Here is a 19,019-nt window from a genome sequence, read left to right on the forward strand (position 1 = left end):
TGTATAAACTCTCCACCTCCCTCGAGCCTTCACTCAAAATATGTTCCTTTTACGTTCTCAACACGTAAAAAACCAGTGTTCACTGACAAAATGCCAGTACTATGTAGAAAATTATAGTAACACGCTGAACCCGTGTAAATACAGTCGAAATGAGAATGTTCTGTTCGAAAAGCTCTAGTTCGTGCAGGTGTCACACACCCCACGTTGTCACTACTCCAATGAAATCATAGATACGAAAAGACAACGGTGGTCAACGGGGTGCGTACGACATGGTGCACTTAGCTTTATCTCTGCTGCTGCTGCTTAGCCGGTATGCTGGTTAGTCGGTTCGCTGGTTAGCCGGTCCGCTGGTTAGCCGGTTCGCTGGTTAGCCGGTCCGCTGGTTAGCCGGTCTCCTGGTTAGCGTAGCCTCAACAGTTCCCGCCAGAGTCAGCCGTGCCGATGTTACGGGAACGTAACGAACGAACGAAACGAACGAACGAAGGAAGGCTGCAAACAGAAAGCATCGGTGCACTAAACATGTCAGCTACCCCTCACCCACCACCTTAAAACATGTCATCTTTAAATATCTCATCGAGCACGTGGGCCTGCACAAAACTGACTTTTTACAACAACAAAACAGCCATTTTCCGTCCTTCTCTCCCTATCTGCAAAAACCATATACAGATTAGTATTTTAGCGTCACAGAGAGTAAATTATGCGCTAACCTGGAAAGAACAACAGAGAGTATTTCATTCCACAACACAGACTCATCAACAGCGTTAAATAATGATTTATTACCTCAAAAGCCTATGATTGTAACTCTCAATGGAAGCAAAGTCCGCCTCCTCCCTGGAACAGTCTCTGTTCGTCAACAGTGACCCAAAACGTCCAGAACCCCTTGTCGAATCCTTATGCGAAAGCCATCGCCGACGAAGGAAATGTGACGACTTGTCCTCAGCAAAATACGTGGCAGAGGAAAGGAATAACTTGTGGAAGTTCCCCTAGAGTGCCGAATATGATACTCGGTGAAAAACCATCATACTCTAGTAACTGTGTGTTAGGTCCTTCCCCTTCTGCCGCTGGGTGTCAAGTGTGTCGTCCTTGAGTCTCTGACAGACCACCTAGCCAAATACACGTGACTGACCTTGTCACCAAACCAGTCCAGCTATACACAGTTTTGCCTCCCCAAGCAGGAAAAGAAGACACGAGAAACTCAATCCCTGAAAATCCCGTGCGCGCTGTCAGCGAAAAAAACCGTCAGCCCTATGACAGCAGAAACCTGCACTGTGAAGCTCGTGCGTTTCAAAACATCCGTGCTCGGGAGCACTGTCAGCAAAAACTCTGCTGTGTCCAATATCACGCACAGGCGCTTTCTATCATACATTGACCCAGAACAGGCACTCCACTGAGTGACGCTTTCTTGGTCTCTGTCACCCGATCGTGACAGCATTCGAGCGATGGGATTGTCGTATTTCAAACGAGGTGATTTGCTTGCACAGTCAGCGTTGACCATCTCATAACAGATCTGTTATGTGGATTATCGTGCGACGTTCGAGTCGGGGGCAAGGAATCGCAGGAAGCAAAGATGAGTCTTAATTTTTCCATTGTCACCTTTCTTTCCGGTTGTTGGTGCACATAATATTGTGCGGACAAAATGATGCGACGGCGAGTGTTTTTTGCCTCCAAGATTTTGTGGTGTGGGTATTGTTTTGCTCGTTTCATACCCTCACCAAAACCTGAAACACACCCCACCCCACCCTCCCCCTCCCTCACAATCAGCCCATGAACACAAACACTGACACACACAAATTAATGATCAAGTTACCCCCCCCCCCCCCAACCCTTCACTTGCACACCTGCAACGCAGACGATCATATTATTGATCAGTGTTGGGTTTTTTGTTCTTGTTTGTGTTATTGCAGAATCGGTTTTCTCTTATTGCTACACGTGTCTCTTCATTACATTTCACCATCGCCCTACCACCCTGCCCCTCTCGGTATTCCACCCCTCGGTTTTCAGTGGTAAATATTAGTAATCGAATATTGAAGCTACGTTGAGTCAAAGGTCACAGAAGATTTGCATCGTGCAGCACTGCACGAATTGGGTCAAAGGACACAAACGATTTGCGTCGTGCCGCGAAGGAAAGATAATCGCGATCTTGTTTCTCATTGCCTCTCTGTTTTTCATTCGACTTGTCATTCTGTTTGCTCGGCTTTGTCAGATGTCTTCATTTCTTGTTGCTATGTTCTTTGCTTTTTTATTATTATTTTTTTTATTTGCGCTTAGTTTATCGATACAACGTCTTGTGCACGGGTCAAAATGTGTGTGTCAGGGGTCAATTGGTTTGACTCAGTTAAACTTGACGTTCGTGTTTCTCCAAACAGAGATACACGCACTCCATGACTTTGTGAGAAGATAAAACATATGATATCGATAGGTTTCATTTGTTTGCGATAAAGCATAAATGTATGACCTTTGATGAGGTAGTTTTGTTTTTTGTTTACATTTGCCAGTTTGCCAGTTCGTATTTGGAACTTGGCGAAGCAGTGTCGTCTGTTTAGGTCTGGGGAAACGCCAATGAAAAGAGCCGAAGAATCCTCGAGCGTTTCTATTGGGTTTGCTTTTGATTATCCATGTAATAGGGCTTCCTGCAACTATGGTAACCGGGGATTTATTCCCCGGGGAACATGAGATTTATTTCCCAGGTGCTTGTGAATGAAAACTCGTGAAAATGATGACAAATATCCTTGTTAGAAGGAAAGGTTTGTGAATAACAAGTGGAAAAGTACATGACACTGACACAGTCAGGACAACCGATAGAAAGAGCAACTGTTTGTGTAAGGAACTGTTCTGCTTTGCATAAGGCCGTGCACTCTCCGCCCCCCACCCCCCCCCCCCCCCCCCCGTCCCTCTGTGTGTGTGTGTGTGTGTACGTGTGTGTGTGTGTGTGTGTGTGTGTGTGTGTGTGTGTGTGTGTGTTTGTGTGTGTGCGGGTGTCAGTGTTTGTGTGTGGCTCAACTGTATTGTGTGTATTCCCTCCACAACCCTTTTGCGCTTTTGACAATGTTTTTGGTCGTGGAAGCTTTGTAATGACCGTTGGCGTAGCAAATAACATTTTCTGAGTTATCTCTCTCTCTCTCTCTCTCTCTCTCTCTCTCTCTCTCTCTCTCTCTCTCTCTCTCTCTCTCTCTCTCTCTCTCTCTCTCTCCAAAACGCACACATTTATAACACGCACACACACACACGGGCGCGCACTGAATACAAAAAAGTGAGTTAAACTTAAAACCAGTTTAATGGATTAAAACAACAACAACAACAACATAAAAAACAAGAAATTCCTACGAGGTAGGAAAAACACCCCCGTCAAAGGGAAATAACCTTCTCAGTTGGTGGCAGTGACTGAGTGAGAATGGTTATTTCCCTTTGACCATTAAGATGTGCCTCTATAAGTCCTTGTATAATTTTAATCCACCAATAACTCCCTAACCGTGTGTTTGACTGGTCCCAATTTTTGTAAGGACCGTCTCAGGAATGTATAGAACCTGTTCACCAAGTTTGGTGACGATCGGTCCGTTCATTCTTGAGATCTATATGCGAACACAAACAAACAAACAAACAAACACATCGAGCGAAACCTATGCACACCCCTCTACCGGGGGTGTAAAAACTGAGTCACACCCACGACCAATGCCTCTGGTTCTAATTGTACAAAAAAATGCCTTCCTGGGCTATTATGGCTCTTCAGTCATGACAAATTTATAACAGGCAAAAATGACTGAATAGACAAACAAAACAGATCATTAATGGAGTTAAACATAAAATCAGTTTAATGGATAAAATCAACAACAACAACAAGAACATAAAAACAACAACAAGAACATAAAAACAACAACATAAAATACAACAAAATAAAGTACAACAACATAAAATACAACAACATAAAAAAAACATAAAAAGATAACAACTGATTCACATCCATGACCAATGTCTCTGGTTATAAATGTAACAAAAATGCCTTCTGGGCTTTTATGGGTCTTTGTGACAAATTTGTAACAGGTTAAAAAAAAAGGATTGAATGGAGAAACAAATTAAACAGAACAACTCGTTGACACTATAGAATCTGGATAAAAATCAGTTGGTGGGGAAGTTTTCAGGGCATCCTCATTTAGACTACCTTTGTGGACACCACCCGCTCAAAATGGTAGGAGAAGTTCGAGTCGCTATGGAAGGGAAATTACTCTTAACACACTTTGGTGACTTGGGTCTACTTTCGTTTTCTTACAACCGGTCTTGCAACAACGCATTTGTGCTGCTCGGGACCAGAGATTTGCTTTCATACAACCGGACTTTTATACATCCGATTTTCATACAACCGGAAAATTCTAAGTAATAACAAAGAGTAGCTTCTGCCGGGACCCTGCCTACCCCTTTCATACATCCAGACTTTCATACATCCGGTGTTTTATACATCCGGTCTATACTGTACTAGTCTTGTACATACTATGGGATGAAAGCGGCGGACTTGCCCCACCCTGTAGGCGGACTTACCCCGACTTGGGGCAAGTTCGCCTACGTTAGGGTAGGTCTACTTAAAGCAGTATGCACAACAAATGTTCATGCGCACATAAAAACTGTCTGCACATTGATATCAGCTACACATTTGTCTTGATGTAAAATAAAAAATCAGTCTTCTAGTTCATCAAACTCGCCAGTTATGCTACCAAAAGCATAAAAGTAGGCGGACTAGCCCCGGTCTCCCCTACAACCCAGGCTCGATCCTCTCCATAATTCAGGTTGGTGGGATAACTAATTGACCCTCAGGGGCAAAAGGAAACCCGAGGTGCTATATACTATGACTAAAAACTGTAGGCAGTTCGATCACGTAATTGTCCAGTCGGGGCGGTATCCTGATAAATTTAATATCCTTTCTTCAGTCAAAATATAAATAACTAAGTTTCTTGGGGGAAATAGTCTGAGATTTCTTCAGTCAAAATATAAAACACCACATTATCTTTTTGAATGAAAACAACTCAGTGTTTTTATGAGAATATTCTTCGATTTGGTTTTCAAAGCAGTGAAAAACACACGCACGCACGCACACGCACATCCACACACACAAAATAAAAACAAATCAAACTGAATATCCTTTGTTCAAGCGTCTATAGTGAACCCTCGGACTAGTGAACCCTCTGACTAGTGGACCCTCGGACTAGTGAACCCTCGGACTAGTGAACCCTCGGACTAGTGGACCCTCGGACTAGTGAACCCTCGGACTAGTGAACCCCTCTCATGTATAAAGTCATTGATTCATAGTCAAGTTTTGACTAAATGTTTTAACGTAGAGGGGGGAATCGAGACGAGGGTGAGGTGTATGTGTGTGTGTGTAGAGCGATTTAGATAAACTATTGGACCGATCTTCATGAAATTTTACATGGGAGTTCCTGGGTATGATATCCCCAGACGTTTTTTTTCTTTCTTTTTTTTTTTTATAAATGTCTTTGATCACGTCATATCCGGCTTTTCGTGAAAGTTGAGGCGGCACTGTCACGCTCTCATTTTTAAACCAAATTGGTTGAAATTTTGGTCAAGTAAACTTCGACGACGCCCGGACTTTGGTATTGCATTTCAGCTTGGAGGCTTACAAATTAATTAATGAGTTTGCTCATTAAAGTTGTCATTAAAATCGATTTTTCGCAAACAGATTTAAAATTGATTGCATCGTATTCTTCATTACATTCTGGATCTAAAAATATATACATATGTCATGTTTACTCTTAAAAGGTGATCACAATTAACGAAAATAGATTAAATAGTCTTACGATTAAAATTTAAGAAATCGATCCAAAAATGATTTCATCTTTTTCTTTATCGTTTCCTGATTCCAAAAACATATAGATATAGGTTGTATTCAAAACAAGCTCAGAAAGCGGTTAGCACAATACGCTACCGCGCTATTCTGGCGTGTGCATATCACTGCGTTTTGCACGTGGGAGGTGAGCGATTTCTTTCTCGCGGGGATTGACGAAGCTGTACTGTCTTGGTGAAAAAAATACAGTGCGTTCAGTTTCATTCCGTGAGTTCGACAGCTTGACTAAATGTAGTAATTTCGCCTTACGCGACTTGTTTTTTTTCTCTCCATTTATCACGTATCACTATCAGATTGCTTTAAGCACCTCTTATTGTTTTTAATTGTACAGATATCTCGGACTTTGTTTGAAGCGATTTTCAGATTCATTTTTCTTGATATTCCTAATGCCAAATAGTGGAAACGAGTTTTGTGCAAGGAGAGATCAAGGGAGATCATTTTGAAGCCATTCCTTTAACAGTGAAATTGCATGGTGATAGATAAATTCATCAAAATAAGGAATTAAGATCTCTACACTTTGTCTTCCTAGTTTGCTCTGTTGCATGGATCTCAGGGGGACATCTTTTTTCTCAGAATTTTTTCAACAAGAAGGGCAAAGCCCATACGACTCACATGCTTGACCTCGACCTTTAGGGTAACGAAACCTAGCAATGACATCATACACTAAGAACTGCTTTACACATTTTTCCTACCAAAATACATGTGACCTTGACCCAAGGTCAAGGTCATCCAAGGTCATGCAACACAAAGCTGTTAATTCAAGACATAGGAAGTACAATGGTGCTTATTGGCTCTTTCTACCATGAGATATGGTCACTTTTAGTGGTTCACTACCTTATTTTGGTCACATTTCATAAGGGTCAAAGTGACCTTGACCTTGATCATATTTGACCAAATGTGTCTCATGATGAAAGCATAACATGTGCCCCACATAATTTTTAAGTTTGAAACAGTTATCTTCCATAGTTCAGGGTCAAGGTCACTTCAAAATATGTATACAATCCAACTTTGAAGAGCTCCTGTGACCTTGACCTTGAAGCAAGGTAAACCAAACTGGTATCAAAAGATGGGGCTTACTTTGCCCTATATATCATATGTAGGTGAGGTATTCAATCTAAATAACTTCAGAGAAAATGGGAAAAATGTGAAAAATAGCTGTTTTTTAGGCAACATTTATGGCCCCTGCGACCTTGACCTTGAAGCAAGGTCAAGATGCTATGTATGTTTTTTGGGGCCTTGTCATCATACACCATCTTGCCAAATTTGGTACTGATAGACTGAATAGTGTCCAAGAAATATCCAACGTTAAAGTTTTCCGGACGGACGTCCGGACGGACGACTCGGGTGAGTACATAGACTCACTTTTGCTTCGCATGTGAGTCAAAAATGAAATCAAGGGAGGCAACTTATAGATGAATGATAGGAAATCATTACACATTCAGTGACTCATATGTTTTGAAGAAAACACGATTCAGGTGATCATGTTTCTGTATTTTCTTTGTAAAACTGGTCAGATCGGGTAGTTGGAACAATGTGCAAGTTGATGTGGTGTTCCAAGAGTATATGTTCTGAGACAGTGTTTTAATGTGGTGTTATTTTGTACATGAGCCATAAGATAAGTTTTATTGAATTGAAGTTTTCACACACACACATGCACTCACACAAAAACCACACGCACAGGCAACGTTCGAGTTTTCACACAAACTTTAACACAAACACACCACACACAGACTCGCTATCTCTTTCTTTCTACATGTACATATAAGTCCAGTTAAAAGTTTCAACCTTTATTTTGAACACATCGATTTGAATCAGAATGCATGGAACGATAATACAATGAGACTACATTTCACCATCGTCATACACACAGAGCACTGTCAAAGAAAAACATGTACAATTTAAAAAAAAGAACAACCCCACCAAACACCATGCAGTGTTGATGGAAGAGAAAAACCGCCCAGTGGTATGATATGTACACGTAGTGAGGCTGACAATTGGAGCTGGAGTGTCAGGTGTTCACTTGCACCCAGTCTAATATCCAATCAATGCACACCACTATCCCCAAGCAACTCGGGAAAAAGAAGACAGGCTTTATCTGGCATTACAGAGAGGTTGGGGGAGGGGGTGGAAAAGTTGATTGTGCCAACTGCAGTCAAACAGCGACAGGTGCCCAGAGACTTGGGGGAATGGGGGTGGGGGTAGCAATTAACAAAAAGTTGATTCTGCCAACTGTGCCCTCTGCAGCAACAGGTGACCAGAGATTTGGGGGAATGGGGGTGGGGGAATAGCTATGGAGGAAAGTGTGCCACCCTTTTCCACTCTCCATAAATGGCGTGGACATCACCCACCGAGGTCAATCACTTTTGAGCAAATCAAAGGATGAGGATAAGATTTCATATGGTCCTGTGAGGTTAGCCTCATGGAAAATTGCTTCTCGCTGGGGAAAGCAAGCTGCCATTCAGTACATGCTACCCATTTATTTTATTTTTTAAGCATGCATGTATTCCAGCTCTGACACTTTCACTGTGAACTTGGGATCTTTATCGTGCGCATGCGTGCTCTAGGGAGTGTTGGGACACCGGAGAGACTCTGGGAAATAAATCGCTCCCCGAACGTGGGGATCAAACCAACGCGGATAGCGACAACTGATTTTGAAGCCAGCGACGCTACCCACTGAGCTATTTCCCCGCCCCATGAAGAATAAGAGTTTTGCAACAGTTAACAGGGGGTAAAAATTAGGTGAGACCCAAAAAGTAGAAACCAGATTTTAGAATAAAAGATAAAACGCTTTGTTGCAGTTTTCTTGTGCGTGGAAGGAATCCAACCACCACACTTGTAGCTACACACACACAAAAACGCAACGTTGCCAAAATACTGAATTGCAACACCTCGCCCAAAAACAACAGGTTAAAAGAGAAGAGGGTACTAGCATAAAACAATGTACAGAAGTAAACAAATAAAATGCCTATAACACTTGAGGGGTGGAACTGGCAACAGACTGGCAATGCCACCTACACTTTGATGCTCATGGGTCGTCTGTCTCGCTCGCTCCCTCGCTCGCAAGCACCCATGTTACTCACCCGACTCCCGAAGAACCACTCGCAGAGCCCTCCCAATGACCCCGCGCCCAGGAGGTCAAGGGGTCAAGGTGACTGACAAGGTCAACTAGGCTGGGGGAATCAGGTATTGAAAGGGGGGAGGAGAGCGGTGGAGAGAGACAAGCATGTCAACCTGCAAGAACAATCAACATGGAGTCAACCTTCTAACATAAACAAATAACAACCACCCACAACACAACTCATGGACAAGTCGTCAAACCTATGTACACACCATTCATGAAGCAACAGTAAAACTAAACCGTAAATTTCACTTGTAAAGTCTTTCCTGATAAATTGTCAACACACACACACACCAAGCCGATTCTCATTCACGAAGTTGCTGTCGCACGGTTTGACTTTTGAGGCTACTGCAATGCTGGCACAGCAGACTTTCTTTCCCACTACACTCTGTGCACAGGCCAAGTAACGCTTCTTCCAGATGGTCCCAACTGCTGCGTACTATTACACTCTGTGCACAGGCCAAGTAACGCTTGTTCCAGATGGTCCCAACTGCTGCGTACTATTACCAGGAAAGCTGCTCTTTTCTACGGCAGTCTGGATGCATCACTTCCACTCACACGCCTGCAACCAGTACCTTGTTCTGGCTGACAGTGTCCTGCTCTTCTCTCTCTCTCTACTCTGAAGGTCTTTCTCTCAGAGGCTCTCGACCAAGGGAACGGTGTTTGTTTCACAAGGGAACAGTGTTTGGTTGTGTGCGGGCCGATTCTCACAGCGCACCTTGCACACAGCGGTACCCACCTCTCGTCAGACTCCTGCCGTCAGACAACTCCACAGCTTGTCGTGCCGATCTCTGGAACTGAAAAACAGCCAGTGTCAGCGCTGCTCAGGCACCCACTTGCACAGTCAACCAAAGGCTCATCCAGGCGCTGTCGCTCTCTCTCTTCCCATTCAGCCACGTTGTTCGGGCCAACCACTCAGTCTGCCCTTCTCTTTCAACTTCTCAAGATTCAGAATTGCTCCGCTTCTCTCTTCCCCTCCAATCAAAATTGCTCTCTCTCACAGCAGCAATTTCAAGCCATTTCTTTCTTGTCCAAACAGAATTGCTCTCTCTCACAGCAGCAACTTAATTCAAATCAGAAGCTCTCTCTCTCTCCCCTTTCAGCTCTCCAAGCAGTAGCAGTACACACTCGTTCTCGCTTTCAGGTATAGTTGGTGTTGAAATGTATCTCATCACTCTTTCTTCAGCACACCAAATAAAAGCATTCCCTCTCGTTCCGCGAGCCAGTCACAGCGCAGCCTACAGTCCTCCAATCAGCAACGCCCTCTCTCTCTCCTGTCCACCAGTCAGAATCATCCTCTCTTTCCAGTCGTCCAATCAGAATCACCCTCTCTCTCAGCAGCCACGCCACGGTAAGGGTTGCGAGTCGGCCCAGAGAGGGGGGGGGGGGGGGTGGGGGGTGGCAAGGAAGGGAGGGGGTTCAATAGTTGTAATAGTTCTGGGTGCCCTGGGCATACCCTCCCTGTTGCCCGTACCCTGCAGTGGGCTGCTGCTGACCGTAGGCCGCAGCCTGGCCGTACCCACCCTGACCGTTGGCGTTGGCATAGTTACCACCTGGCTGCGGCGTTTCGTACGCCGACCCAGTGTAGGCCTGTTCCGAGCGGTCATAGCCGGCCCTGTCGGTGGTCCCGGGGGTGGCGTTGTTGGAGGCGGCCACGTTGTAGCTGTAGCCGGGGGTGGGGGTGGCGTAGGCTGACTGGTCGAAGGCCGCAGTGTTGTAGCTGAAGTTCTGCACCTGCTGGGCCATCTGGGCCATGGCAGCACCAAAGTTGAACCCTGCAACGAGGCAAGAAAGGGGGACTGTTAGATTTGTTGGCAATAAGGGGGACCGTTTAGTTTGCTGGCTTCAAGTTGAACCCTGCAACGAGGCAAGAAAGGGGGACTGTTAGGTTTGTTGGCAATAAGGGGGACCGTTTAGTTTGCTGGCTTCAAGTTGAACCCTGCAACGAGGCAAGAAAGGGGGACTGTTAGGTTTGTTGGCAATAAGGGGGACCGTTTAGTTTGCTGGCTTCAAGTTGAACCCTGCAACGAGGCAAGAAAGGGGGACTGTTAGGTTTGTTGGCAATAAGGGGGACCGTTTAGTTTGCTGGCTTCAAGTTGAACCCTGTAACGAGGCAAGAAAGGGGGACTGTTAGGTTTGTTGGCAATAAGGGGGACCGTTTAGTTTGCTGGCTTCAAGTTGAACCCTGCAACGAGGCAAGAAAGGGGGACTGTTAGGTTTGTTGGCAATAAGGAGGACCGTTTAGTTTGCTGGCTTCAAGTTAAACCCTGCACGAGGCAAGAAAGGGGGACTGTTAGGTTTGTTGGCAATAAGGGGGACCGTTTAGTTTGCTGGCTTCAAGTTGAACCCTGCAACGAGGCAAGAAAGGGGGACTGTTAGGTTTGTTGGCAATAAGGGGGACCGTTTAGTTTGCTGGCTTCAAGTTGAACCCTGCAACGAGGCAAGAAAGGGGGACTGTTAGGTTTGTTGGCAATAAGGGGGACCGTTTAGTTTGCTGGCTTCAAGTTGAACCCTGCAACGAGGCAAGAAAGGGGGACTGTTAGGTTTGTTGGCAATAAGGGGGACCGTTTAGTTTGCTGGCTTCAAGTTGAACCCTGCAACGAGGCAAGAAAGGGGGACTGTTAGGTTTGTTGGCAATAAGGGGGACCGTTTAGTTTGCTGGCTTCAAGTTGAACCCTGTAACGAGGCAAGAAAGGGGGACTGTTAGGTTTGTTGGCAATAAGGGGGACCGTTTAGTTTGCTGGCTTCAAGTTGAACCCTGCAACGAGGCAAGAAAGGGGGACTGTTAGGTTTGTTGGCAATAAGGGGGACCGTTTAGTTTGCTGGCTTCAAGTTGAACCCTGCACGAGGCAAGAAAGGGGGACTGTTAGGTTTGTTGGCAATAAGGGGGACCGTTTAGTTTGCTGGCTTCAAGTTGAACCCTGCAACGAGGCAAGAAAGGGGGACTGTTAGGTTTGTTGGCAATAAGGGGGACCGTTTCGTTTGCTGGCTTCAAGTTGAACCCTGCAACGAGGCAAGAAAGGGGGACTGTTAGGTTTGTTGGCAATAAGGGGGACCGTTTCGTTTGCTGGCTTCAAGTTGAACCCTGCAACGAGGCAAGAAAGGGGGACTGTTAGGTTTGTTGGCAATAAGGGGGACCGTTTAGTTTGCTGGCTTCAAGTTGAACCCTGCAACGAGGCAAGAAAGGGGGACTGTTAGGTTTGTTGGCAATAAGGGGGACCGTTTAGTTTGCTGGCTTCAAGTTGAACCCTGCAACGAGGCAAGAAAGGGGGACTGTTAGGTTTGTTGGCAATAAGGGGGACCGTTTAGTTTGCTGGCTTCAAGTTGAACCCTGCAACGAGGCAAGAAAGGGGGGCTGTTAGGTTTGTTGGCAATAAGGGGGACCGTTTAGTTTGCTGGCTTCAAGTTGAACCCTGCAACGAGGCAAGAAAGGGGGACTGTTAGGTTTGTTGGCAATAAGGGGGACCGTTTAGTTTGCTGGCTTCAAGTTGAACCCTGCAACGAGGCAAGAAAGGGGGACTGTTAGGTTTGTTGGCAATAAGGGGGACCGTTTAGTTTGCTGGCTTCAAGTTGAACCCTGCAACGAGGTGTTGGCAATAAGGGGGACCGTTTAGTTTGCTGGCTTCAAGTTGAACCCTGCAACGAGGCAAGAAAGGGGGACTGTTAGGTTTGTTGGCAATAAGGGGGACCGTTTCGTTTGCTGGCTTCAAGTTGAACCCTGCAACGAGGCAAGAAAGGGGGACTGTTAGGTTTGTTGGCAATAAGGGGGACCGTTTAGTTTGCTGGCTTCAAGTTGAACCCTGCAACGAGGCAAGAAAGGGGGACTGTTAGGTTTGTTGGCAATAAGGGGGACCGTTTAGTTTGCTGGCTTCAAGTTGAACCCTGCAACGAGGCAAGAAAGGGGGACTGTTAGGTTTGTTGGCAATAAGGGGGACCGTTTAGTTTGCTGGCTTCAAGTTGAACCCTGCAACGAGGCAAGAAAGGGGGACTGTTAGGTTTGTTGGCAATAAGGGGGACCGTTTAGTTTGCTGGCTTCAAGTTGAACCCTGTAACGAGGCAAGAAAGGGGGACTGTTAGGTTTGTTGGCAATAAGGGGGACCGTTTAGTTTGCTGGCTTCAAGTTGAACCCTGTAACGAGGCAAGAAAGGGGGACTGTTAGGTTTGTTGGCAATAAGGGGGACCGTTTAGTTTGCTGGCTTCAAGTTGAACCCTGCAACGAGGCAAGAAAGGGGGACTGTTAGGTTTGTTGGCAATAAGGGGGACCGTTTAGTTTGCTGGCTTCAAGTTGAACCCTGCAACGAGGCAAGAAAGGGGGACTGTTAGGTTTGTTGGCAATAAGGGGGACCGTTTAGTTTGCTGGCTTCAAGTTGAACCCTGCAACGAGGCAAAAAAGGGGGGCTGTTAGGTTTGTTGGCAATAAGGGGGACCGTTTAGTTTGCTGGCTTCAAGTTGAACCCTGCACGAGGCAAGAAAGGGGGACTGTTAGGTTTGTTGGCAATAAGGGGGACCGTTTAGTTTGCTGGCTTCAAGTTGAACCCTGTAACGAGGCAAGAAAGGGGGGCTGTTAGGTTTGTTGGCAATAAGGGGGACCGTTTAGTTTGCTGGCTTCAAGTTGAACCCTGCACGAGGCAAGAAAGGGGGACTGTTAGGTTTGTTGGCAATAAGGGGGACCGTTTAGTTTGCTGGCTTCAAGTTGAACCCTGTAACGAGGCAAGAAAGGGGGGCTGTTAGGTTTGTTGGCAATAAGGGGGACCGTTTAGTTTGCTGGCTTCAAGTTGAACCCTGCACGAGGCAAGAAAGGGGGACTGTTAGGTTTGTTGGCAATAAGGGGGACCGTTTAGTTTGCTGGCTTCAAGTTGAACCCTGCACGAGGCAAGAAAGGGGGACTGTTAGGTTTGTTGGCAATAAGGGGGACCGTTTAGTTTGCTGGCTTCAAGTTGAACCCTGCACGAGGCAAGAAAGGGGGACTGTTAGGTTTGTTGGCAATAAGGGGGACCGTTTAGTTTGCTGGCTTCAAGTTGAACCCTGCACGAGGCAAGAAAGGGGGACTGTTAGGTTTGTTGGCAATAAGGGGGACCGTTTAGTTTGCTGGCTTCAAGTTGAACCCTGCACGAGGCAAGAAAGGGGGACTGTTAGGTTTGTTGGCAATAAGGGGGACCGTTTAGTTTGCTGGCTTCAAGTTGAACCCTGCAACGAGGCAAGAAAGGGGGACTGTTAGATTTGTTGGCAATAAGGGGGACCGTTTAGTTTGCTGGCTTCAAGTTGAACCCTGCAACGAGGCAAGAAAGGGGGACTGTTAGGTTTGTTGGCAATAAGGGGGACCGTTTAGTTTGCTGGCTTCAAGTTGAACCCTGCAACGAGGCAAGAAAGGGGGACTGTTAGGTTTGTTGCCTGGCAATAAGGGGGACCGTTTAGTTTGCTGGCTTCAAGTTGAACCCTGCAACGAGGCAAGAAAGGGGGACTGTTAGGTTTGTTGGCAATAAGGGGGACCGTTTCGTTTGCTGGCTTCAAGTTGAACCCTGCAACGAGGCAAGAAAGGGGGACTGTTAGGTTTGTTGGCAATAAGGGGGACCGTTTAGTTTGCTGGCTTCAAGTTGAACCCTGCAACGAGGCAAGAAAGGGGGACTGTTAGGTTTGTTGGCAATAAGGAGGACCGTTTAGTTTGCTGGCTTCAAGTTAAACCCTGCACGAGGCATCCGAAACAAGGACCGTTAAGTTTGTTGACTTCTAGAGAAAGTGAACTTGTTTAGTCATCACACCTCACAAAAATCTTGTTGTGCTCACTGCCAGGGTTTTCAGCTGTCTGGTGGAGCCAGCGCCCCTTCACCTGGGACAAGCTTTTCACAAGATACGGAGCATGTTCCACATTCCCCCTTGGCTTTATCCTGTGATCGGGACGTTGGCTTTATCGTGTGATGGGGACGTTGGCTTTATCGTGTGATGGGGACGTTGGCTTTATCCTGTGATGGGGACGTTGGCTTTATCCTGTGATGGGGACGTTGGCTTTATCCTGTGATGGGGACGTTGGCTTTATCCTGTGATGGGGACGTTGGCTTTATCCTGTGATGGGGACGTTGGCTTTATCCTGTGATGGGGACGTTGGCTTTATCCTGTGATGGGGACGTTGGCTTTATCCTGTGATGGGGACGTTGGCTTTATCCTGTGATCGGGACGTTGGCTTTATCCTGTGATGGGGACGTTGGCTTTATCCTGTGATCGGGACGGGCAACCAACTATGATGTGCATCACACGCAGCATGCGCTAACTATACTACCGGCTTGTTTTGAAAATATCATTATCGGAGCCACAAATCGCCACCGATAGTTTGCTGACAAGTGGAAGTGTTGGTTAGCATGCTCCGGATGTTGTGAAAAGCTTGTTCGTGGTGGAGGCGCTTTCTCACACACCGCTGAAAATCCTGACCGAGATCTTCTTTAAAAAAATGATCCATGTTACAGGAGACATGAAGTTTTAAAAACGTGAACTCAACAAACAAATCTGTGCAATAGGTCCCGAATCTTTCCTTGCGAGACAGGGAAGTGTTTTCGAAAAGCCATTTATTCAGGAAACCAAGTTCAAAGATTAAAAGTACTAATTTGAAAATGTAATCCTAAGCCAAATGTTCCAACTGCTACTATGGTGTCATCTTAGCTCCAAGTTTGCCATTATATTCAGTTTTTTTAACCATTTTTGCCTCCCCAATTAATCTTTTCGGCAGACAAATCCCATGCCTGCACTGTGCTATTGCACCATTATATGTTGTGCTGTTCCTGGGACAGCCCTTCCACAGGCCTATCTCTACTACTTACAGGCCTACCTCTAGACTACCGCTTACAGGCCTACCTTTACTGCTTACAGGCCCACCTCTACTGCTGAGGAGTGAATATATGCAGGTTATCTTTGTTGTATTACTTGCTGCCACTAAACACCTGTGTGATCCATCAATGCAGGGGATGATGGGGTAGCAGGAGTTACTTTGAACTAGCTGTCCCTAAATGATTAATGACTTGCACCCTACTTTGAACTAGCTGTCCCTAAATGATTAATGACTTGCACCCTACTTTGAACTAGCTATCCCTAAATGATTAATGACTTGCACCCTACTTTGAACTAGCTGTCCCTAAATGATTAATGACTTGCACCCTACTTTGAACTAGCTGTCCCTAAATGATTAATGACTTGCACCCTACTTTGAACTAGCTATCCCTAAATGATTAATGACTTGCACCCTACTTTGAACTAGCTGTCCCTAAATGATTAATGACTTGCACCCTACTTTGAACTAGCTGTCCCTAAATGATCAATGACTTGCACCCTACTTTGAACTCGCTGTCCCTAAATGATTAATGACTTGCACCCTACTTTAAACTCGCTGGCCCTAAATGATCAATGACTTGCACCCTACTTTGAACTCGCTGTCCCTAAATGATTAATGACTTGCACCCTACTTTGAACTAGCTGTCCCTAAATGATTAATGACTTGCACCCTACTTTAAACTCGCTGGCCCTAAATGATCAATGACTTGCACCCTACTTTAAACTCGCTGGCCCTAAATGATCAATGACTTACACCCTACTTTAAACTCACTGGCCCTAAATGATCAACGACTTGCACCCTACTTTAAACTCGCTGTCCCCAAATGATCAACGACTTGCACCCTACTTTAAACTTGCTGTCCCTAAATGATCAATGACTTGCACCCTACTTTAAACTCGCTGTCCCTAAATGATCAATGACTTGCACCCTACTTTAAACACACTGGCCCTAAATGATTAATGACTTGCACCCTACTTTAAACTCGCTGGCCATAAATGATCAATGACTTGCACCCTACTTTAAACACGCTGGCCCTAAATGATCAATGACTTGCACCCTACTTTAAACTCGCTGGCCATAAATGATCAATGACTTGCACCCTACTTAACATGCTTGCCATAAATGATCAATGACTTGCACCCTACTTTAAACATGCTGGCCCTAAATGATCAATGACTTGCACCCTACTTTAAACTCGCTGGCCCTAAATGATTAATGACTTGCACCCTACTTTAAACTCGCTGGCCCTAAATGATCAATGACTTGCACCCTACTTTAAACTCGCTGGCCCTAAATGATCAATGACTTACACCCTACTTTAAACTCACTGGCCCTAAATGATCAACGACTTGCACCCTACTTTAAACTCGCTGTCCCTAAATGATCAATGACTTGCACCCTACTTTAAACTCACTGGTCCTAAATGATCAATGACTTGCACCCTACTTTAAACACACTGGCCCTATTTGATTAATGACTTGCACCCTACTTTGAACTAGCTGTCCCTAAATGATCAATGACTTGCACCCTACTTTAAACTCACTGGCCCTAAATGATCAATGACTTGCACCCTACTTTAAACTCGCTGGCCCTAAACGATCAATGACTTGCTCTATTCTAAATCCATGCGGACAGTTACTCAACAATGTCACAAAGACCCTCAATATTTAATGTTGTTTACCAAGGTCGAAGTTGGGTCAATTTCGGATTTGAATAATCTCCTTGAATACCAGTAGCATTGCCACATCGCCCAGTGTCAACTGAGGACACAGTGAAAAGGCAATTTTTTTTCACTTTGAGTGAAAAATAATTGGCATAATTGATGTTTGTGAGTCACATATTATGTATCAAATAAAAAAGGAATGAATAAAGAAATGATTCAAAAACAAAGTTTACTGTATAAAATTAATAAAAGATGTGTTTTGGAATATTTTGAGTGTGAAAGTGCGTGTTCGTCTTCACTGCCTCTTACGGCCATTTTCGTGTCACTCTTAGCAGATGACCAGTTCATTTCAAACTGCTCGGAATACCGTAATTTTCATTGGAGGGCTGTGATATTTTTCAACCAATCAGACAAAGCCTTACATCTTTCCCATACAAAATATCTTGATGGCACTCGCCCTACGGGCTCGTGGAATAAACTTCCATCTCAGATCCAATTAACGAAAAATGTTGTTGCACACTTACACTACCTTACAATCTTTTTTACACCTAACTTACATATTCTGTTGCATACAATGTAAATACTTACAAAACCTTAGAAACAATTGACAAATAACTATGTTGCTTCACACTACAGGGTAAATACTTACGCTGTCCTGTACCTGTACCGGTTTCTCACCGACTGCTTGCTTCCTGTTACCACCAGAGTTTCTCACATTGCGGTCACAGTGTGTGTGGGTGCTTGGAGTGTGCATGCAAAATCTTCTCCCAAGTCAACGCGAAAGGAACAAATACTAAACTAAACAAAGAAACAGATGACTGGAATTGCACACATTTCCATCTCCCAGACAACCAACATTTGTGGTGGTTGCAGTGAACTATACCATTTCTTCTTCTTCTTCAGCGTTCGATGTAACTACACCATGACATCTTTCAATTGGTGTTGTGTGGCCCAGTCTAAACTGCCTGCACCCTGTGGGGTGGGGCAATTCTGGGGTCAACTGTGCGTTTGCTTGCTCATACAGGCTGCATAGCCTTCTCCGACTCTCAGAACTGTGCAGTAGTGTAATCAGACCTGGGAGCCCCGTTATGAAGCCAGTATTCTCAAACTTGGCGTATTTTCAGAAATATGAGTGTACTCCACACATGTTGAAGATCGAAGATTCTAACATGCTTTGCAGTCGGATTGCAACGTTAACCAATACATCTAACAAGAAGAGCAAACGCTCGATCGAGTCACTTTCGCAGTTCTGAATATTATATGAGGCATCACATCAGATGGACAGGAAGAAATTGCTATTCACAACACAATACAGATGTAAATAATTTGATGTAAAGAATAATCCTATAAAGTTTGAATCAAATCCGATGAATAGTTTCAGAGATATGATATTTCAATTTTTTTCCTTCAAGACATACCTGTGACCTTGAAAAAGGTCAAAGGTCACCAAAGCCGACGTCAAAGTGTAGAGGTCACTGGGAGTCACGTTCACATAAAATTTGAGCCCGGTCACTTTTACTAGTTTCCGAGAAAAGCCCAACGTTAAGTTGTGTGTTGCCGAACAGAAAAGGCT

The 19,019-nt window shown here is 45.0% G+C and overlaps 1 protein-coding gene across 5 annotated transcripts in view; it reads right to left on the reverse strand.

The window, feature by feature from the left end:
- Window positions 1-7,619: 7,619 nt before the first annotated feature.
- LOC138951160 (TAR DNA-binding protein 43-like) overlaps window positions 7,620-19,019 on the reverse strand; it is a 34,848-nt gene continuing 23,448 nt past the window's right edge. For 4 of the 5 annotated variants that reach the window (XM_070322800.1, XM_070322803.1, XM_070322799.1 and 1 more), the window contains one exon: window positions 7,620-10,741. In XM_070322800.1, the coding sequence (XP_070178901.1) occupies window positions 10,386-10,741 (356 nt within the window). In that variant the 3' untranslated portion in view covers window positions 7,620-10,385. The remainder of the gene's footprint in view (window positions 10,742-19,019) is intronic. The other variant, XR_011451023.1, reaches the window with a different exon arrangement.

This window comes from Littorina saxatilis, linkage group LG16, assembly GCF_037325665.1.
Source record: "Littorina saxatilis isolate snail1 linkage group LG16, US_GU_Lsax_2.0, whole genome shotgun sequence".
In the NCBI taxonomy this organism is placed as follows: Eukaryota; Metazoa; Mollusca; class Gastropoda; order Littorinimorpha; family Littorinidae; genus Littorina; species Littorina saxatilis.